The sequence below is a fragment of the Canis lupus genome, chromosome 9 (assembly GCF_011100685.1).
Source record: "Canis lupus familiaris isolate Mischka breed German Shepherd chromosome 9, alternate assembly UU_Cfam_GSD_1.0, whole genome shotgun sequence".
Taxonomy (NCBI): domain Eukaryota; kingdom Metazoa; phylum Chordata; class Mammalia; order Carnivora; family Canidae; genus Canis; species Canis lupus.
Window position 1 is genome coordinate 40,935,476 of NC_049230.1, and position 23,406 is coordinate 40,958,881.

Below are 23,406 nucleotides of genomic sequence, written 5' to 3' on the forward strand. Positions count from 1 at the left end.
GGGGCTCAATCCTAGGACCCCAAGATTGTGACCTGAGCTGAGGGCAGATGCCGAACCAACCAAGCCACCCAGGCACCCCTGAATCTGGATTTTTTTTTTTTTTAATCTGGATATATTTTAAAGAAAGGACTGACAGGATTTGCTGGTGGATTGCTTGTGATAGGTAAGAAAGAAGAGAGTCCAGTGTGACTTCAGGACTTTTGGTCTAAATAACTATTGGGCCAGAATTGTCATTTACCGAGGTATGTAAGAGTGTAGGAAGAGCATATTTCTGGGTGAAGAATCAGTTTGTTCTTTCACAAAGTAGATTTGAGTTTCTTGTTAGACCTACAAGTGAAGATGAGGAGTAGACAGTTGGATACACAAATCAGGAGTTCGGTGGAGAAAAACAGGCTGGATTTACTAATTTGAGAGTTTTTAGATTAAACCATTTAGATTAGGGCAGCCCCGGTGGCTCAGTGGTTTAGCACCGCCTTCAGCCCAGGGTGTGATCCTTGAGACCTGGAATCGAGTCCCACGTCAGGCTTCCTGCATGGAGCCTGTTTTTCCCTCTGCCTGTGTCTCTGCCTCTCCCTCTCTCTCTCCGTGTCTCTCATGAATAAATAAATAAAATCTTTTAAAAAAATTTAGATTAAATGAATATCTAAGATTGTGATTGCTGGGTCCCATTGTGTTTATATGTCAAACTGTGTTCCAGAATAGCTGCACCATTTTACATTCCCAGCAGCATATATGAGATTTTCAGTTGTCCTTCATAGTTGTCTGCATTTGATATTGTCACTTGTTTAGTTTTTGCTTTTTATTAATTATTAGTTTTAAAGATTTTATTTATTCATGAGAGACTGAGAGAGAGAGGCAGAGACACAGGCAGAGGAAGAAGCAGGCTCCCCGCAGGAACCCAATGTGGAACTCGATCGTGGACCCCGAGATCACACCCTAAGTCAAAGGCAGACACTCAACCGCTGAGCCACCCAGGTGTCCCATAATATTTTATTTTTTAAGTAATCTTTACACCCAATGTGCAGCTTGAACTCAGGATTAAGAACTCAAAATTAAGAGCCACATGCTCCACCTATGGAGCTAGCCAGGCCTTTGTTTTTGCTTTTAACTTCAGCTATTCTGTATACATATAGTTGTACCTTATTGTCGTTCTAATTTTCTTTTTGGCAGCCAAAGATAGTATCTTTTCATGTGCTCACTTATTGGCCATTTGTATATCTTCATTGGTGAAGTATCTTTTCAAATCTATTGCCTATTTATAAAAAATTTTTAAAAAAGATTTTATTTGAGAGAGAGAGCAGAGAGAGAGAAAGCAGGAGCAGGAGAGGGGGCAGAGGGAGAGGGAGAAGCAGGCTCCCCACTGAGCAGGGAGCCAGTCTTAGGACTCTGGGGTCATGACCTGAGCCAAAGGCAGATGCTTAACTGACTAAGCCACCCAGGCTATTGAAATTTGATGAATATAAGTCTTTTGTTACATGTTTCTAAAATGTTAGTTGTTTTTTTGTTTTTTGTTTTTTACCAGTCTAAGGTTTGTCCTTTCATTTTTTTTTTTTTAAGATTTTATTATTTATTCATGAGAGACACACAGAGAGAGAGGCAGAGACACAGGCAGAGGGAGAAGCAGGCTCCATGCAGGGAGCCGGATGTGGGACTCCATCCCTGGACTCTGGGATCATGCTCTGGGCCCAAGACAAGCACTGAACTACTGAGCCATCAGGCATCCCTGTCTTTTCATTTTCTTAATAATATCTCTTGGGGAGTAGAAGTTGTTAATTTTGATGAAATACATCCAGTGCATTTTGGAGTTGTATCTAAGAAATCTTTGCCCTAGTGAAAGGTCAAAAGATTTTTTTTTTCTTCTAGACGCTTTATGTTTTTAAATTTTACATTCAGATCTATGAGCCATTTAGAATTACTTTTAGTATAATATGTGAAATATGGATTGAATTGAGTTTTGCTTTATTTTTATTTTTATTTTTATTTTTATTTATTTATGATAGTCACACAGAGAGAGAGAGGCAGAGACACAGGCAGAGGGAGAAGCAGGCTCCATGCAGGGAGCCCGACGTGGGATTCGATCCTGGGTCTTCAGGATCACGCCCTGGGCCAAAGGCAGGCGCCAAACCGCTGGGCCACCCAGGGATCCCTGAGTTTTGCTTTGTATCTGATTCGATAGTTCCTGCACTATTTGTTGAAAAGACTGTCCTCTCTCCATTGAATTGTCCTTTCACCTTTGTCAAAATGAATTGACTGTATGTGTGGGATCTGTTCCTGGACTCTATTTCATTGATCTGTGTGTTTCTTGTTTCTTAGAACTATAATCTTGATTACTGTAGATTTATATTGTCTTGATATCAAGTAGAATTATTCCAACTTTATTCTCTTTTTAACTATTCTAGTTCTTCTTTCTATTTAACTTTAGATTTAGCTTGCCCATTTCTAAGAAAAATTCTTTCACTAGGATTTTGATTGAGATTGACTTGAATCTATAGATCAGTTTGGAAGTAATTGGCATTTTAATATTTTTATTGTTCCAATCTATGGATATTGTATATTTCTTAATTTAGTTTTTTTTAATTATTTTTTTTTAATTTTTTTATTTATTTATGATAGTCACAGAGAGAGAGAGAGGGGCAAAGACATAGGCAGAGGGAGAAGTAGGCTCCATGCACCAGGAGCCCGACGTGGGATTCGATCCCGGGTCTCCAGGATCACGCCCTGGGCCAAAGGCAGGCGCCAAACTGCTGCACCACCCAGGGATCCCCTTAATTTAGTTTTTTAAAAAAATGTTTTTCATCAGTGTTTTGTTATTTCTTTCTATTGTCTTTATTACACTGGCTAAGAAGTATGACTCTAGGGACGCCTGGGTGACTCAGCGGTTTAGTGCCTGCCTTCAGCCCAGGGCGTGATCCTGGCGTCCGGAATTGTGTCCCATGTCGGGCTTCCTGCGTGGCCTGCTTCTCTCTCTGCCTATGTCTCTGCCTCTCTCTCTTTCTCTGTGTCTCTCATGAATAAATAAATAAAATGTTAAAAAAAAAAAAATAAAGTATGACTCTGAATAGCAGGTTGTTTTTTTTAAATTTTTATTTATTATTTATGATAGTCACAGAGAGAGAGAGAGAGAGAGAGAGGCAGAGACATAGGCAGAGGGAGAAGCAGGGTCCATGCACCGGGAGCCCGACGTGGGACTCGATCCCGGGTCTCCAGGATCGCGCCCTGGGCCAAAAGCAGGCGCTAAACCGCTGCGCCACCCAGGAATCCCTGAATAGCAGTTTTGAAAGTAGACATACTTATTCCACATCTCAGCAGGAAAGCATTCAGTCTTTCACATTAAGAATGATGTGTAGGGTTCTTTTGGTTTCTTAAGGATTTTATTTTTAAGTAATCTCTGCACCCCCAGGGTGGGGCTCAAACTTACAACCCTGAGATCAAGAGTAGCATTCTCTACTGACAGAGCCAACCAGCTGCCTCAGCTGTAAGTTTTTTGTAGATACCTTCTATCAGGTTAAGAAAGTTTCCTTCTGGGATCCCTGGGTGGCGCAGCGGTTTAGTGTCTGCCTTTGGCCCCAGGGCGCGATCCTGGAGACCGGGGATCGAATCCCACATCGGGCTCCCAGTGCATGGAGCCTGCTTCTCCCTCTGCCTGTGTCTCTGCCTCTCTCTCTCTCTGTGTGACTATCATAAATAAATAAAAACTTAAAAAAAAAGTTTCCTTCTAATTGTGCTTTGCTGAGAGTTTTATCTATAAGTGAATATTTAATTTTGTCTATTTTTATACATCTGTTAAGGTAATCATACCATTTTTCTTCTGTTAATATGGTGAATTGCAATGATAGATTTTTGAACATTGAACCAGTTTTGCATTCCCCAGAGAAACTTCACTTTGTCATATATTATTATTTATGTATATTGCAAAATTTGGTTTTTAATATTTTGTTGGGGATTTTTATAGATGAGAGAGATATTTCTTTTTTTTTCTTATGATGTTTTTGGTTTTGACCAGCCTTATAAAATGAGGTGCGAAGTGTTTCTTCCTCTTTTCTTTCCAGAACTGTTTGTGTAAAATTGGTATTTTTTCTTCCTTAAATGTTTGGTAGAATTCACCAATCAATTTGCCATCCTAGAATTTTCTTTGTTGGAAGATTTCCAATTTCTGTAGTAGATATAGGACTAATTTAGGTTATCTGTTTTGTTTTGAGAAAGGATAAAAGCTATTTTAGGATTTGTATAGTAAGCAATGTATTTCTATTTCAAATATATTTCGGAAATCCTTCTTTGCCATTAGTTGACAAGGTACTTCTGTCTCTTACTTCTGATATATCAAGCTGTGCCATGACCCTCTTTGTTGATACATGGTCATTTTCTATTCCTTGGGCTAGTTTTCCTGTTAGTGACACATGGTCTAATTGGCTGTGTTCCTGGAAGCACTTTAGACTCTTCCCAGCAGCGTGTGAGGATACTGATATCACTGAATCCTTGTCAGTATTAAATATTGCTGTTTTTTAATAAATCTGTAGCTGCTAGGCTAAAATAAAAATTTCATTTTATTATATTTATTATAAAGTTGGATGTTTTTCATATATTTAATTAGCTAAGCAACTGAATTTTTTTATTTTGCTGCAAGCATTCGCTGTGATGTAAAAGTTTGAGATTGTATAGGAAAGAGGTTGTGTCACTTAAATCTAATCAAAATTAGCCAAAGTGCAGAGTAATAGGAATAATAGGTTAGACCTCTTGTTGCCTTAGATTTGCTCCTGTTTTGGGCCATGTTCTCTCTCAGAATATTTTACTTTGAGAAAAATTATTACGAAGGACATTCTACTCCTTTGCTTTAATGCAGTGGATGTATTTCTAGTAACTTGCCCATAAGTCAGTTTTCTATTAATTACATTTCAGTTGTACTTACTTGCATTAGAGGAAGTCACTCTACCTTGCCATAAATTATTTTGTATAGCATTTTTCTTTGTTATGTAGTTTCTTTTTTTTTTTTTTTAATATTTTATTTATTCATAGAGACAGAGACAGAGAGAGAGAGAGAGGCAGAGTCACAGGCAGAGGGAGAAGCAGGCTCCATGCAGGGAACCTGATGTGGGACTTGATCCCCGGTTTCCAGGATCACACCCTAGGCTGCAGGCGGCGCTAAACCACTGTGCCACCAGGGCTGCCCTGTTATGTAGTTTCTTACAAAACTTGTTTTATGTGAGAGAACAACTACAGTAGTTTTAGGATATAATGTCCTGACTACTTGTCTTGCAACTTAAAAATTCAGTGATTTTAAAATTCCATTCTATTTCTTAGTCAACTATGAATATAATTTTCTGTGTCTCAGGTATATTAGCATTTACTTACCTGGTTCATTCCATGTTCAGAGCAACTTATTTATTACATGCTGTTTTGGTGAAAGATGCTTTTAGGAATTACTTTGTAATTTATTCAAATTAGGAGGGTTTTTTCCTTCTTTCCAGGATTTTTTTTCCCACTGTATTGAAGGTCTTTTCTGTTTTACAATTTGTAATTGATTTAATGAAATTTTGTTTGAATTATTGATGTAAAAAGTTTACTGATGGGACATGTGGGTGGCTCAGTCAGTTAAGTATCTGACTCTTGGTTTCAGCTCATGTCATGATCTCAGGGGCGTGAGATTGAGCCCTGCTATTTAGCTGGGAGTCTGCTTGAGATTCTCTCCCTCTCCCTCTGCCCTTCCCCCTTCCCAAATAAATAAATCTTTAAATAAGTAAATAAATAAATCTTTACTGAAAAAGTGTACTTGCAACAAGTTGGCCAAACTCAAGGATAAGAAAAGCATAGTCCACCAAAAGACTGCCCTCACTTCAGCTACCAGCTGCAAGTTCAGGGGTCCCCAGGGCCTACCCTCACTTCTAACTACAGAGATAGCTACAAATTCCAGGGTTCCCACGACCACCCTCAAACACTATAATATTTTAGAATGACTCACAGAACTTAGGAAAGTATACATTTATGATTATAGTTTTGTTATAGCAAAAGGGTATAAATCATAACCCACCAAAGGGCAAGATCTGGGGGAGTTCCAAACATGATGCTCCCATTGTTCTGAGAGATATATGGCCATCTAGCGTGACAATACTGAAATTTTCTAGTTTTCCTTCTGCCATTAATTTCTAGTTTTATTCTATTGTCAGAAAATATACATGGGATCCCTGGGTGGCGCAGCGGTTTGGCGCCTGCCTTTGGCCCAGGGCGCGATCCTGGAGACCCGGGATCGAATCCCACGTCGGGCTCCCGGTGCATGGAGCCTGCTTCTCCCTCTGCCTGTGTCTCTGCCTCATTCTCTCTCTCTCTCTGTGACTATCACAAATAAATAAAAATTAAAAAAATTAAAAAAAAAAGATGAAGAGCGAGTCAAAGCATTAAAAAAAAAAAAAGAAAATATACATAGTGTGATTTTTAACATTTTTAAATTTGTTACGATTTTTGACCTAACGTGATGCGTCTAGGACAGTGTTCTACGTGTGCTTGTGAAGAATGTGTATTCTACTTCTGCTGGGTAAAATGTTCTGTTGGTGTTGTTATGTTCATTTGGTTTATGGTGTTGTTCAAATCTTCTGTTCTTACGGATTTTCTTTTTTCTTTTCTTTTCTTTTCTTTTCTTTTCTTTTTCTTTTTCTTTTCTTTTATTTTATATTTTATTTTATTTTTTTATGAGAGACACAGATAGAGAGAGAGAGGCAAAGACACAGGCAGAAGGAGAAGCAGGCTCCATGCAGGAAGCCTGACATGGGACTCGATCCTGGGTCTCCAGGGTCACACCCTGGGCCAAAGGCGGCGCTAAACCGCTGAGCCACCCAAGCTGCCCTTACTGATTCTCTATCTGTATGTTCTATTATCAAAAGTGGGATATTGAGGGATCCCTGGGTGGCTCGGCGGTTTGGCGCCTGCCTTTGGCCCAGGGCGTGATCCTGGAGTCCCGGGATCGAGTCCCGTGTCGGGCTCCTGGCATGGAGCCTGCTTCTCCCTCCTCCTGAATCTCTGCCTCTCTTTCTCTCTATGCCTATCATAAATAAATAAATAAATCTTTAAGACAAAAACAAAAACAAAACAAAAATGGGATATTGAAATATCCTATTATTGTGTAACTATTTTTCCTTTTAGTTCTGTCAATATTTGCTTTATATATTTGAGTGATCTGATATTAGGTGCATATGTATTAATAATTGTTGTATCTTATAGGTAAGTTGACCCTTTTATCATTATATAATGTCTTTGCTTCTTTTGTTATTTTGTGACATAAAAATCTATTTTGTCTGATTTAAGTATGGCCATCTCTGTTCTCTTTTGGTTACCATTTGTTGGAATATCTTTTCCCACCCTCTCCTTAAATCTCAAGTGAGCCTGTTTTAGACAAAATATAATTGAATATTTATACTTATCAGTTATTCTAACTTTCATAGATAGAGCTTAATACATAGATGGAATTTAATCCATTTAGACTTAAAGATTATTGATAGCTAAGGTATTACTATTGTCATTTTGTCATTATTTGCTATCTTGTAGCTTTTTGGTTTCTCTTTTCCTCTCTCATTGCCATCTTTTGTGTTTCATTGATTTTTTTTTGTAGTGACATGTTTTTATTCCTTTTTCATTTTCTGTAGTGTGTCTTCTGTAAGTATTTTACTTGTGATTACCGTAGAGCTTACATAAAACATCTTATAGTTATAACAATGTATTTTTTTTTAATTTTTATTTATTTATGATAGTCATATAGAGAGAGAGAGGCAGAGACACAGGCAGAGGGAGAAGCAGGCTCCATGCACCGGGAGCCTGACGTGGGATTCGATCCTGGGTCTCCAGGATCGCGCCCTGGGCCAAAGGCAGGCGCCAAACCGCTGCGCCACCCAGGAATCCCTATAACAATGTATTTTAGGCTGATTTACCCACTACTATTATTATAGTATTACGGTGTTCTATATTTATCTGTGTATTTACCTTCTAGCTTTTCTTGTGAAGCAGGTCTAGTGTTGATGAACTCCCTCAGCTTTTGTAGGAATGTCTATTTATTCCTCTTTTTTTTTTTAATTTTTATTTTATTTATTTATGATAGTCACACAGAGAGAGAGAGAGAGAGAGAGAGGCAGAGACACAGGCGGAGGGAGAAGCAGGCTCCATGCACCGGGAGCCCGACGTGGGATTCGATCCCGGGTCTCCAGGATCGCGCCCTGGGCCGAAGGCAGGCGCCAAACTGCTGCGCCACCCAGGGTTCCCTATTCCTCTTTTTTAAGGACAGTTTGCCTGATATTGTATTCTTGGTTGGCAGAGTTTTTTTCCCTTTTAAGCACTTTGAATATATCACTCCACTCCTTTCTTGACTACAAAGTTTCTACTTAGAAATACACTGATAGTCTTTTTTCTTTAGGATTTTATTTATTTATTCATGAGAGACACAGAGAGAGGCAGAGACACAGGCAGAGGAAGAAGCAGGCTTCATGCAGGAAACCCCATGAGGGATTCAATCCTGGACTCCAGGATCACGCCCTGGGCTGAAGGTGGCACTAAACCTCTGAGCCACCTGGGATGTCCACTGATAGCCTTTTAAAAAAAGATTTGATTGATCGATCGGTTGATTGATTGATTTGAGAGAGAAAGAGAGAACGGGGAGGGACAGAGGGAAAGGGAGAGGAACAGGCAGAGTCCCCATTGAGTGCAGGGATCTCAGGGTCATGAGATGGACACGGGGCCTCGATCTCATGACCCAGAGATCATGACCTGAGCCAGAATCAGTCAAGAATTAGGCACTTAACCAGCTGAGCCACCCAGAAGCCCTCACTGATAGTCTTATGTGAACTTCCTTGTATATGATGAATCGCTTTTCTCTTGATGGTGTAAAAATTCTGTCTTTGACTTTGGGCAATTTGATTATAATGTGTTTCAATGTGATTTCTTGAGTTCATCCTAGTTGGTGTCCATTAGGCTTCTTCTTCTTTTTTAAGATTTTTATGTATTGGGGGATCCCTGGGTGGCTCAGCGGTTTAGCACCTGCCTTCGGCCCAGGGCATGGTCCTAGAGTCCCGGGATGGAGTCCCGCATCCAGCTTCTTGCATGGAGCCTGCTTTTCCCTCTGCCTGTGTCTCTGCCTCTCTTCTCTCTCTCTTTCTCTCTCTCCTGAATAAATAAATAAAATGGTTTTTTTTTTTTTTAAAAAAGATTTTTGGGATCCCTGGGTGGCGCAGCAGTTTAGCACCTGCCTTTGGCCCAGGGCGCGATCCTGGAGACCTGGGATCGAATCCCACGTCGGGCTCCCGGTGCATGGAGCCTGCTTCTCCCTCTGCCTATGTCTCTGCCTCTCTCTCTCTCTGTGTGACTATCATAAATAAATAAAAATTAAAAAAAAAAGATTTTTATGTATTTATTCAGGAGAGACACAGACAGAGGCGGAGACACAGGCAAAGGGAGAAGCAGACCCCTTGCAGGGAGCCTAATGCAAGACTATCCCAGAACTCTGGGATCATGTCCTGATTCGAAGATAGACACTCAACCACTGAGCCACCCAAGCATTGCTCCATTAGGCTTCTTGAATCTAGATGTCCATTGCCTACTCCATATTTTGGAAATTTTCAACCATTATTTCCTTAAATGAATATTCTGCCCCTTTCTCTCTTCTCCATAAGTTCCTTAGACTTTTCTTCATTCTTTTTCATTTTTTTTTCTCTTGTCCCTGTCTTTGGGTAACTTCTTTTTTTTTTAAGATTTTATTTGTTTGACAGGGAGGGAGAAAGCAAGAGAACAAGCAGGGGGAAGAGCAGGCAGAGGGAGAGGGAGAAGCAGGCTCCCCACGTACCAGGGAGCCCTATGCGGGGCTCGATCCCAGACCCTGGGATCATGACCTGAGCTGAAGACAGATGCTTAACCAACTGACCCACCCAGGCAGCCTTTCTTGGATAATTTTAAATGACCTGTCTTCTAATTTGATGTTTCTTTCTCCTACTTGATTGTGTGATGTTGCACTCCTCCTGTGAATTTTTTAGTTACTATTCTTCCGGTCCAAAATACCTGTTTAGTTGTTCTGTGTTGTTGTTGTTGTTTTTGCATCTCTTTGTTGGTATTCTTATTTTACACATGTTTTATTTTCTTGAGCTTGTAGAGCATCTTTGAGAGTTGTTTTGAATAGCTTGTCAGGTAATTCAAATGTCTCTATTTCATTAGGATAATTTTTTAAAAGATTTTATTTATTTGAGAGAGAGAGAGAGAGAGTGCATGTGAGCTCAAGTGTGGGGAGAGAGAGGAAGGGGGAACAATTTCCAGTAGACTCCGAGCTGAGCACAGAGCCCAACATGGGACTTGATCTCACAACCCCTAGATCATGACCTGAGCCAAAATCAAGAGTTGGACACTCAACTGACAGAGCCATCCATGCACCCCCATTAGGATAATTTTTTTGAGATCTATTTTAGTTGTTGGTTTTGTTTTTTTTTTAAGATTTTATTTATTTATTTCACAGAGCATAAGTAAGGGGAGCAGCAGAGGGAGACAGAGGCAGAGGGAGAAGCAGGCTTCCTGCTGAGCAGGGAGTACCATGTGAGGCTCAATCTTAGGGCACTGGGATCATGACCTGAGCCAAAGGCAGATGCTTAAATGACTGAGCCACCCAGACACCCCTATGTGTATTTTGGTTTTTTGTTTGGGCCGTGTTTCCCTGTTTCTCCATATATCTTATAGTTTTGTGTTAGGCTCTATACATCTGAGAAAACAGCCCCCTCTCCCAGTTTTTATGACTTGATTTTGTACAGGAAAAGAGCCTTACAAATGAACTCAGCTAGAGATGTGGGGGGCCTCTGCAACCTTCTTTGGGAGGATGTTACTTCCCTGGGTTTGTGGGTCTTTCAGGAGCTTGTAATCTCTTGCTCCCTCTGGTGCCTGTGTGTGGCGCTGCCTGTTCTCTGATGTGACAGCAGCAAGCAGCCTTGTTCTCTTGTACTCAGTGGCTACCAGGCATCCAGAGCTTGCCAACTCCCCAGCAGTGCCTACATGCAGTCAGACAGATACCATTTCCTTGAGCAGCCCTGTGTAAAGCTGATACAGAAGCACATGCAGCTCTTCTCTTTTCTTCCAAAGGAGAGAAGCCTTAAGTTATGCACCTGCTTCTAATCACACCAAGTCGTACTGGCTGTTGGATTCCACCCCTCCATTTCTTTGGTCTTAAAAGCATTCAGACACAACGGAAATCAGCCCTTCAGGCAACCTTCTGAAGAGTTGGAACGTTGGATGCAGGGTCCACTCCTTTCTCTCTCCCCATTCCAAAGGAAAAGTCAGAAGCTGGGGTAGTTCTTACCAGGCACTGAGCTATGTAGCTTGGGACAGGGACTGACATGGGAAAGTGAAATCTTTTTTTTTACCCATTTCAATGCCACTGTTTTCAGCTTGTGCTCCCTTGGGGTCCTGCAGCTTCTTCTTCTCTCTCTCTCTCTTTTTTTTAGATTTTATTTAGTTATTCATGAGAGAGACACACAGAGAGAGGCAGAGACATAGGCAGAGGGAGAAGCAGGCTCCCTGTAGGAAGCCTGATGAGGGACTCGATCTCAGGACCCCACATCACAACCTGAGCTGAAGGCAGATGCTCATCCACTGAGCCACCCAGGTGCTCCTGGGGTACTGCAGCTTCTTAACTGGGTTCTGGAATCTCATAAAGCCATTGTGGTCTGTATCTCATTGTTAACAGCAGTGTTTCTGTGGTAGGAGGACTGGGACTGAGGATTGCTGGCATGGCTCTCCTTTTCCGCACACTTCTTAAGACTGCTGGTTTAGAAGTGAAATGACTTCAGAAACCCGCCGACTATTTATTTTGATCCTGCATGTTTGCCACTTTGCAACAAAAGACATTTTGAAGCCATGCCAAGTATAAATAATCCCATCTTCCTTGGGTAAAGCTACATTCTGTTCCTTGCTAGTTTTTCTTTTTCTGTCCTTGTGAAGTCTGGCTTTCTGGAACAGAGGGAAAGATGCATCTGGTAGAAGAGATGTAGGTTGACTATATGTAAGTTTCCTATTTCCAGAGTGCGTGATGATGTATTTTGAGACTAAAACACAAAGAAATGTTTAAACCTTCCACATATGATGTTCTCCAAGCAAAATATGTTAATAATTGTATTATCCATTTTATACAAATTATAATGTCTATTCTTAAAGACTTTAAATATTTGATAACAGTAATCAAACAACTGCATAGACTCTCACATTGAATGGTGATGGCAGTTAACAGTCACTAGAAACTATAACAGTTTCTATATTGGCAAGTATGACACATTTTCTATTGTTTAGAGCTGGAACATAAAATGGGAATGCATTGTCATAGCTGTAAGTAGTTACTCCAGAGCCTACAATGAGAATGCCTGAATTCCTATTTTGGGTCCAGCATTCAGCTAGGTGCTCAGGGTCAGGTTATTTAGCTTCTTTTTAATCGTGTTTTTTCTTATGTATAAAAGAGGTATGGTAATAATAACACCTACCTCATGGGTTGTTCGGTGAATTCAGTTAAATGACTGATACAAGTTTTTAGATCAATGCCTGGAATTTAGGAAGTACTGAATCATTGTTAGCTATTATTAAGAGCAATTATGATGAGATTACTCTTTTTAACTTTAGTAACTGTTAGATATCATGTTTTAAAAAAAATTAACGACCTTTCTTCCATGTTTACAGAGTTGAAACTGTGGGACAGCCAGACAGAAGAGACAGTATAGGAGTGTGTGCAGAAAAACAGAATGGATATGACTCTCTGCAGCGTGATCAAGCAGTGTGCATTAGTACAAATGGTAAGAGATAAATAACTGGTGTTATTTTTGAAATACATGAATTACAGTAATAAGATATGAACCTGTCATAACATCACACATTTGTAGCAGGAGATGAGAAAGTTTAAGTCTTTATGATATATCTGTATGGCTACTGTGTACCAGGCATTATTCTATTCCCTTTACAAATAATAAATCATTTAATCCTTTTAACAACTTGTTGAGGTAGGGAGAAGTATTACACTCATTTTATAGATGATGAAAACTGAGCCACAGAGAGGTTGAGTGACCAGCTTAAACTCCCATAGCTTAGAGGTAACTGAGTTGAGATTTGGACCAGGCAGTCTGTCTCTGGATTCTGTGTGTGTAGGTCATCTAAATTCAACATCGATTGATGAACTGAAACGAAGGTTTAGTTAATTTGTTCTATCTCCCTAGAGTTCTTTGACCTCTTACTCTATAGTAATCACACTTTTATTTTTTATTTAATTTTATTTTTCTAAAGATTTTATTTATTTACTTGAGAGAGTATGAGAAGGGTGGGGAAGGAGAGAAGCAGATTCCTGAGCAGGGAGCCCGAAGCAGGGCTCCTTTCCAGGACCCTGAGATCATGGCCTGAACCAAAGGCAGACGCTTAACCGACTGAGCCACCCAGTCACACCTACAGTAATTATACGTTTAAAATCCCCTCTTGAGGGATCCCTGGGTGGCTCAGCGGTTTAGCACCTGCCTTCAGCCCAGGGTATGATCCAGGAGTCCCAGGATCGGGTCCCGCATCGCGGTCCCTGCATGGAGCCTGCTTCTCCCTCTGCCTGTGTCTCTGCCTCTCTCTGTCTCTCATGAATAAATAAATAAAATCTTTAAAAAAAAAAAATAATAAAATCCCCTCTTGAGATGTGTTAATATTTTGTGGTATGGGTCAATCAATAGTAGAACAAGATTCTTGTTTATTTCATATTCAACTATGTTGCTATTCCACAAGATCTAATCTTGTAATTGAGTTATGTTTCTTTTGATGCTGTCCATGTGGGGGAACTCTATTCTAAAACATTAGAACCCTGGACCAAACTCTAAGAAGTGATTAAAGCTTTAACTTTTTCTCCTGCCTTGGGGATGGGGTTTAATTATCATATTGAAATGCATTCTTTTTGACCAGTTGGCACTCTAAAATGTTTTCTTGATCTGAGTTGGGAAATGACCTGTGATATCAGTCATCTTGAATCCGTTTCAGTTTTTTGTTATTGTTCATGTGTAAATGACTCTTTACCTTAACATTTTAGGTGCAGTTTTTGTAAATGGAAAAGAAATGACTAATCAGTTGCCAGCAGTTACCTCTGGGTCCACTGTCACATTTGACATTGAAGCTGTGACTCTAGGATCCACCAATAATAACGAAGGAGGAAACTTCAAGCTTCGAGTAACTATTAGCTCAAATAACAGAGAAGTGGTTTTTGATTGGTTACTTGAGCAGTCCTGTTGTTCTCTTTATTTTGGATGCTCTTTTTTCTATCCTGGATGGAAAGTGTTGGTATTCTAGATTTTTGAGTGATTGGCTGTGGTTTTACAGGGTTTTAAACGTACTGTCCCCAGCTCAGTTTAATTGTAATTGGTTTTAAAAAAATTGTTAGATTCATCTCGTAGTTAAGCCATTGGAAGTGGAAATAGTTTACTGGATTTATTTTGGAATATATCAGTAATAAGAGATTTGACTATTATGGACAAAAGTGTAGTATGGTCAGCCTTCCTTGTAGCATAGTGTTAATTTCAATTAACAGCATCACGATAAAAAATGAAATTGGCCTTTAAAGTATGAGGAGATACAGAAAGCCCTATATCCTTCCACTGTGTACTTCTTGGAAAGTTGATTGTTAGAACAGAAAAACTTAACATTATCTGATTAAATTTATATCTTCTAAGGATCCAAGGTCATGTAAAACTCTAGGATCAAGCAATAGGAAGAGACCAGCGAGACACCAGAGTTCTATAATATACGTTCACTTGTGTGCTCTCCACCTGAGTGGTGAATATGCTCTCCATATTCAAGTATTTGTCAGCAGTATTGAATTTTATCTCATGTTCAGTAATCTTTAAGTCCCAAAAGTGTGATAATTTTTGCGTTATTAACAATTACTGAACAAGTGTCTACAATAGGCAAAGTATTTTCTTTTTTCTTTCCTTGCAGTTTGATTCGTGATAGGCTATAGGATTTTTACAGGGTAAAACTACTTATGAAAGTAGTATGTACAGCAGTAGCCATTCACATATATGTAATATGCACTTGTGCATACCCAGCCTCAGTGATATGTATGTTACTACTCATAGGGTATGAGCTACATACAGTCCAGTTTAATGTCAGTTTTATAAACGGTCTTCTGGTGGACCAAACAAATATAGGGTAAATACTTGACCTATTTTTTTGAAAAACTTAAATTTGTTTAAAATATTTATTTGAAGGACTTACTTAGTATGTAAAAATGATTATCTTGCTATACCAGCCTGCAGACTTTTTTTAATGTGAATTTTTTTCCCTTCATTTTTAACAGTAGAGATGTGGAAAAGCAAGTTTGATATTTTTGTAAGATAATTTATTTGGGGATTCAAATTCCCTGTTAGACAATCATGACCTTTTTCCCTTGCCTTTTTATATATAAGTAAGCCGTCTTTCATTTGTTTAGTGATTGTTAAGAAGATGTGCTAGAATGTAGATGCCTCGTCCAGCTGTCTGAAACAAAATAAAAAACTAAAAGTTAAATGTGTGTATTTTTTCTTCTGTGAGATTTGATGAATCCAATTTTAATCTTTTAAGTAGAGGGAGAAAAGGATTTCTTGTGTCTCTAGTTTTTTTGTTTTTTGTTTTAGATTTTATTCATTGATTTGAGAGAGAACACAAACTGGGGGAGGAACAGAGAGAGAGGCAGAACCAGACTTCCCAATGAGCGCAGAACCTGATGTGGGGCTTGAACCCAGGAACTGAGATCATGACCCTCAGTCAGATGCTTAACTAACTGAGCCACCCAGGCACTCCTTGTCTCCAGTCATTTTAATGCAGATATCATTGTAACTCATGACAAGTTACTTATACTTTCTCATATTCTGTGCATCTGATACCAAGCATAGTGCCTGATACATAACATGTGTAGAGTAAATGTTGCATTGAATGAATGCAAATAGATTATTTTCTCCAGAACATCTTCATCTCATTCCTTTCATTTGTCAAGTATTTATTGAACATCTTTATTTCTTATCCTCCGTAGGAGAGTTGCATCTTAAATCTATACCTATAGAATCTGCCTTTTCACAGAAATGACTAAAACCTAACTTAATTCTAGATATTCATGGATTGTAATATTTGTCCTCTGAAGCTAATTTAAATATTGCTTTCTTTTAAAAGATTCTTAAACAGTCTCCACACCCAGCATGGGGCTTGAACCCACAACCCCTGAGATCAAGTCTCACATTCCACCAACTGAGCCAGCCAGCCGCCCCTGCTTTCTTTCCCTTGGACTGTGAACTTAAGATTTTGTTCACAGCTGACTCATTTTGTTTAAACAGATAAAGGAGCTCAGTATTCCAAATCGGCTTGTGTGCTTGGAGGGATGAGAGTGTTTGACTGATGAGAATTATAGCAATTATAAGAATCGGCATTTATTGAGCCCCTATTATATGCCAGGCACAATGCTAAATTTTTTTTAAAAATTTTTTTAAAAAGATTTTATTTATTTATTCATGAGAGACAGAGAGAGAGAGAGAGAGAGGCAGAGACACAGGCAAAGGGAGAAGCAGGCTCCATGCAGGGAACCCGATGTGGGACTTGATCCTCGGAGTCCAGGATCACGCCCTGGGCTGAAGGCAGATGCTCAACCACTGAGCCACCCAGGGATCCCCTACTGTTTTTGTTATTCTACTTTTCAGACAATAAAACTTAGGCTCAAGAGATGTGAACTAATTTGTGTAAGGTCATGACTAGTGACTAGTGTAGTCAAGATCCTAGCCTAGACCTGATTCACTCTGGAGCCCCTGCTTCCTGGAGGAGTGGACACTAAGGGGACAGCCTCAGGTGTAGGTAAGAATCAACCACGGGATCAATGGTAGCACCAAGAAAGGTGCTACCATTGCTAGAGTAGCACCAAGAAAGGAAGGGGGCTGACCATATCTGCCTGAAGATCAGGGAGCAAAGTCAACCTTAAAAGGTGAGTGGAAATTTGCTAAGTCCTCTGAGGCAGAAGACAAAGCACTTGTCTGATGGAGGTAAGAACAGTGTGTCATGGTGGTGGTAGTGGTATGTGTGGCTGCAGTGAAGGTCTGAGGGCTGCAGAAAAGCTGCATGTTGTGTGTTTTGAAACTGACAAACTGATTTCCAGAGGGGCTAAGCCATTTTCACATGCCCACCAGCAACATATTCTTTGAATCCTCCCTGGATTGGTTGTCACCACTTTTTATTTGAGCCATTCTGCTAAATGTGTGGTGGTCTTGCACTGTGGTTTCAGTTTACATTTCTTTAATGGCTAATGATGTTGAGTATCTCTTCACATGCTTATTTGCCATCTGTAAATTCTCTTTGGTGGAAATATCTTTTTTTTTTTTTTAAGATTTTATTTATTCATGAGATACACAGAGAAAGAGGCAGAGACATAGGCAGAGGGAGGTGCAGGCTCCCCTGCGAGGAGCCTGATGTGGGATTTGATCCCAGGACTCTGGGATCCTGCTCTGAGCTGAAGGCAGACATTCAACTACTGAGCCACCCAGGCATCCCAGTGGAAATGTCTTTTACCCATTTTTCTAATTAGATTGGTTTTTTACTGTTAAGTTTTAATAGTTCATTTTTTTTAAGATTTCATTTATTTATTTTACACACACACACAGAGAACACAAGCAGGGGGAGGGCGAAGCAGACTCCATGCTATGCAGGAGCCTGATACGAGGCTTGATCCCAGGACCATGGGATCATGACCTGAGCTGAAAGCAGATGCTTAACCCACCGAGCCACCCAGACACCCTTGAAGGCTGTCTTTCCTCCATTGTTGTCCCACATTTGTCAAAAATTAATTGGACATATTTATGTGAGTCTTTTTCTAAGTTCTCTGTTTTTAACTTTGATCTATGGGTCTGCCCCTCTGTCAGTACCACACAGTATAATTACTGGAGACACATAAGGTTTTAAAATCCAGTAGACTGATCTTTTATTCATTATCTCTTTTTTTTTTAAGATTTTATTTATTTATTCATGAGAGACAGAGAGAGAGAGAGAGAGGCAGAGACACAGGCAAGGGAGAAGCAGGCTCCATGCAGGGAACCCCATCTGGGACTCAATCCTGGGGGTCCAGGATCACAGCCTGGGCCGAAAGCAGGCAGCAAACCACCGAATCACCCAGGCTGCCCTATTCATCCTTTTAAAAATTGTTTTAATGAGATGCCTGGCTGGCTCAGTTGGTAGAGTATCCAACTCTTGATCTTGGGGTTGTGAGTTTGAGCCCCATGTTGAGTGTAGAAATTACTTAGAAAATCATACATATATACATAAATGCATAGTAAAAAAATTGTTTTACCTATTCCAGTTTATTTGCCTTCTCACGTAAATTTTAAAACCTTCCTTCCTTCCTTCCTTCCTTCCTTCCTTTAATGCTTCGAAGTCCATGAAGGACGGAAGGCGTTCTTACTTCCTGCTGCCTTCTTTGTCCTTCCCTTCCTTCCTTCCTTCCTTTCTTTCTTCTTTCTTTCTTTCTTTCTTTCTTTCTTTCTTTCTTTCTTTCTTTCTTTCTTTCTTTCTTTTCTTTCTTTCTTTCTTTCTTTCTTTCTTTCTTTCTTTCTTTCTTTCTTCTTTCTTTCTTGATTTTATTATTCATGAGAAGACACACAAAGAAAGGCAGATACATAGTCTGAGGGAGAAGTAGGCTCCACGGGGAATCTCATGCAGGACTCAATCCTAGGACCCCAGGACCACAACCTGAGCCAAAGGCAGACGCTCAACCACTGAGCCACCCAGGTGCCCCAGAATGATGTTTCTATCTCTAAAAAATCTTGCTGGGATTTCGATAGGAATTGCATTAAACCTGTCTATCAATTTGGGAAGAGTCAACATCCTTATTATGTTGAGTCTTTTCAATCCATGAACATAGTATGTCTCTCCATCAATTTAGGTCTTTGATTTATCTGCATTTCGTAGTTTCCAGCATACAAATTCTACACGTTTTGTTACATTCACACATAAGTGTTTTGTTTTGTTTTAGTGACTGTAAATGATCTTGTATTTTTAATTTTGGTTTCCACATGCTCATTCCTAATATATAATGTGTCTGTGTATGTTTATTTTGTATCCTGCAGAATTACTAAACTCTGTTTTCCCGCTCAAGATTTCTTGTTTGACCCATGGATTTCCTAGAAATGTGCTATTTAGTTTCTGAGTGTTGGGAAATTTTCCTCTTATCTTTCTGTTACTGACTTCTCATTTGATTATATTGTGTTTGGAGAACAGTCTATATGATTTCCATTCTTTTACATTTATTGATTTATGTCCCAAAAGATGGTCAGTTTTGTTATGTGTTCTGTGGGCACTTAAAAAGACTTGCATATTCTGTTAATGGGTAAAATATTTTGATTTTGTAGAGTTCTATATCTTTGCTGATTTTCCATCTAGTTGCTCTATCAGTTCTTGAAAGGGGAGTGTTAAAGTCACCAATTGTAATTGTGGATTTGTCTTTCTCCTTTTAGTTCTATCAGTTTTTGTAGCTCTTTTGTCTTATGAATATACACTTAGGATTGCTATATCTTTTTGGTGGATTGACCATTTTATCATAATATCCCTCTCTGTCTCTGTTAATTTTCTTTCCTCTAAAGTCCACTTTATTTGATATTAATCTAGCCTTTCTTTTCCTCTGATTAAGGTTTGCATGATATATATTTTTCATACTGTGCTTTCAACTTCTCTATATTAATATATTTGGAGTTAGTTTCTTATAGATAGCCAATAGCTGAGTCATTTTTTTTTTTTTTTTTAATTTACTCTGTCAGTCTCTGAGTTTTGTTTGGTCTACTTAGACCATTTACATTTAATTTTATTCTTGATATATTAGGGCTTAAGTTTGCCATTTTTCTTTTTTGTTTTCTGTTCTCTGGTTTTCTTTCTTCTGCATTCTTGTGGGTTGATTCAGCATATTTTGGAATTCCATTTTGATTTGTCTGAAGTGTTTTGAGTGTCTTTTTGTAGGTTCTTTAGTAATTGTTGTAGGTATTAAAAATACTAGGTATTTTTAATCATATTATATATATATTATATATCACATATATAATATACACATGTATTATAATATATAAAATATACATATATACATATGTAATAGGTATTACCTATTACAATAGGTATTACCTATTACTTATGGTAATAATATATGGTATTATACCATATATACACATATGTATATTCATGAATGGATATATATGTATTTTATATATTACATATATATGTTGTGTGTGTGTATTTATACAGATATATATGTAGGTATACATACATCTACATTAGTATACTAATGGCTTTTTTCATAAATGCAGAAGTCCTCTTTGGATTTCTTTGCATTTGTGAAAACAGGTACTAATGTAGGTCTTTTGTAAAGTGAAATGGTCTAATGTGAACTTTCAGAAAGCAGGGGATATTGTTAACTTTACACCCTTTCAGCTTGTGAAAAATTTCATAGGAATGGTCCACTTTTGGATAGCAGGGATTATAAAACAGTTGATTGATGTCATCATTTTATCAGATCAGGTGAAATGATCCTTACACTCTTTATCCTTCCCCGTTTACAGCACAATTTTCTTTCTTGAATATTTTCTCTATATACATTTAGAACCATATCAGACAATGTTGCATTAACCATAAAACATATTTCAGAAAACTCAAGATAAGAAATGACTATTGTATATATATGTATTTCTGCTCACTGCGTTCTTTCTTCCTTCATGATATTCCAAGTTTCATTCTGTTCCATTTCCTTTCTTTTTCAAGAACTTCCTGTAGCCATTCTTTTATAAGTCAGCTGGTGAAAAATCCTCAGATTTCCTTTATGTGAGAATATCTTGATTTTTCCTTAATTCCTGGAGGATATTTCACTGAGTAGAGATCAAAGGTTGACAATTATTTGGGTGAAGGGTGGGGGTGGGCCTTGAACTCATGACCATGAGATCCAGACCTGAGCTGATAATCAAGTCAGGGCAGGCGGGGGTGGGGGGGTTGGGGGGACCTTAGCGGTTTAGTGCCGCCTTCAGCCCAGGGTGTGATCCTGGAGACCCCCCGAGTCCTAAGTCAGGCTCCCTGCATGGAACCTGCTTCTCCCTCTGCCTGTGTCTCTGCGTGTGTGTGTGTGTGTGTGTGTCTCATGAATAAATAAATAAAATCTTAAAAAAAAAAAAAAGGGTCAGACACTTAGCGACCCAGGTGCCCCAACAATTCTTTTATCTCAATACTTGAGAAATACTATGCTACCTCCCATGTCCTCTGATGAAAATCCACTGTCATTTTGTTTTTCCTTGTAGATAAAGTGTCATTTTTCTGTAATTGCTTTCTTTTTTTTTTTTTTTTTTTTAAACATTTTTTCCTTTTTAAATTTATTTATTCATGATAGTCACACGGAGAGAGAGAGAGAGGCAGAGACACAGGCAGAGGGAGAAGCAGGCTCCAAGCACCGGGAGCCCGATGTGGGATTCGATCCCGGGTCTCCAGGATCGCGCCCTGGGCCAAAGGCAGGCGCCAAACCGCTGCGCCACCCAGGGATCCCAATTGCTTTCAATATATATATTTTTGCCTTCAGTTTTTAGAAGTTTAATTATGATGTATCTCTGTACGGGTTTCTTTGAGGTTATCCTGTTTGGATTCTTCCACTTCTTGAATTGTTAGGTTTATGTAACTTGCCAAATTTAGAAAGTGTTCAGCCATTATTTCAAGTACTTTTTTCAGCCCTGTCCTTCTTTTTCTTTCCTTCTAGGATTCCAGTGACACAAATTTTACATCTCTTATATATTCCCACTGATTCCTGAAGTTTTGTTTGTTTGTTTGAAGTTGGTTTTCTCTCGTTTGTATTAGGTGATTCCTGTTGTTCTACTTCCTGTTCTACTTCCAGTCCATTGAGTCTGTCTTCTGTCACATTCATTCTACTGTTGGGCCCATCTACCGATTTTTTTGTTAAATTTTGTTATTTGTTTTGGTTATTGGTTTTTTGTTTTGTTTTGTTTTGTTGTTTTGGTTATTGTATTTTTCACTTCTAAGATGTTCATTTGGATTGTCTTTGCATGTTCTATTTCTGGGCTAGACTTTTTATATTCTTTGCTGAGGCGGTTCTTTTTTCATCTGTTTCAAGCTTGTGCATAAATTGCTTGTTGAAACATTGTAATCATGACTTTGGGGATGGTTAGTCTTATGCATCCGTTCCACTGGGCCAAGGGATGTTTAGATAGCTAATTAAAACATCATTCTGAGTGTTCTGTGAGGGTGTTTCTGGAAAGGATTAGCATTTGAATTGATGGACTTAGTAAGGCAGGTGGCTCTCCCCAATGTGTTGGGCCTCATCCAGTCTGCTATGGCTTAAATAGAGCAAAAAGGTGAAGGAAAGTTGACCTTGATCTCTGCCTATTAGGCCAGGACTTGGATCTCTGCCCTTAGTGCTCCTGGTTCTAGGGCCTTCATATCTGGACTGGAATCTATACCATTGGCTCTCAGGCCTTTGAACTACATCAGCTGCTTTCCTGGGTTCCCAGCTTACAGACAGCAGATCTTGGGACTTCTCCACTTCTATATTCACTTATTTGTCCTGTTTTTCTGGAGAACTCTAATGCAGTGCTTTTAAATCTTTGTCAGATAATTCAAATATCTTTGTCAGCCTGGTATAGGCATCTATTGTCTGTCTTTATTAGGTTTGAGATTTTTCTGGTTCTTGGTATGGCAAGTGATTGATTTTCTATTGAAGCTTGGACATTCTGTGTAATGTTCTAAGACTTTGGATCGTATTTAAACCTTCTGTTTTGGGGCAGCCCTGTTGGCACAGCAGTTTGGCACCGCCTGCAGCCCAGGGCATGATCCTGGAGACCCGGGGTCGAGTCCCACGTCGGGCTCCCTGCATGGAGCCTGCTTCTCCCTCTGCCTGTGTCTTTGCCTCTCTCTCTGTGTCACTCATGAATAAATAAATAAAATCTTAAAAAAGCAAAACAAAACATTATCTTTCAGCTGGCTTTCTGACACTTGTCCGACATGAAAAGATTGAGGAGGAAGGGCACTGCCTCATTATTACCATGTGGAGTTGGAAGGGTAGCTTCCCCTTGGCCTCCATTGACAGCCAAGAAGAGATGTCTTGTTACTGGTTGCATGAGCCTGAGAGTTCAATTCCTTGTGTGATCTCCACTGACGATGCAGTGGGGTGGCCCCATTACTCTAGGCAGCGGTAAAAGTCTGGACTCTCCACTAGGTTTCTTCTGGCCTTCATATCAGAGAAAGTGAGAGATAACCTTATTACTGCTGGTGGGGGTGGAGGTCTAGGCTCCTCTCTCACCATGGAAGTGGTTGGTTTCATTGGTGCCCAGTGGGTGAAAGTTTTTGCCTCTTTGGTCTTTGCTGACACTATCTGGCAGAGGTGTTGGGGTGTCTCATTACAGCATCATGAGT

The 23,406-nt window shown here is 39.3% G+C and overlaps 1 protein-coding gene across 1 annotated transcript in view; it reads left to right on the top strand.

The window, feature by feature from the left end:
* The window catches only part of CRLF3 (cytokine receptor like factor 3), a 45,484-nt gene extending 29,968 nt beyond the window's left edge, over positions 1 to 15,516 (top strand). Inside the window, exons 7-8 of the mRNA XM_038548180.1 lie at positions 12,673 to 12,785; positions 14,045 to 15,516. Coding sequence (XP_038404108.1) covers positions 12,673 to 12,785; positions 14,045 to 14,301 — 370 coding nt within the window. The 3' untranslated portion in view covers positions 14,302 to 15,516. The remainder of the gene's footprint in view (positions 1 to 12,672; positions 12,786 to 14,044) is intronic.
* The last annotated feature ends 7,890 nt before the right edge of the window (positions 15,517 to 23,406 follow it).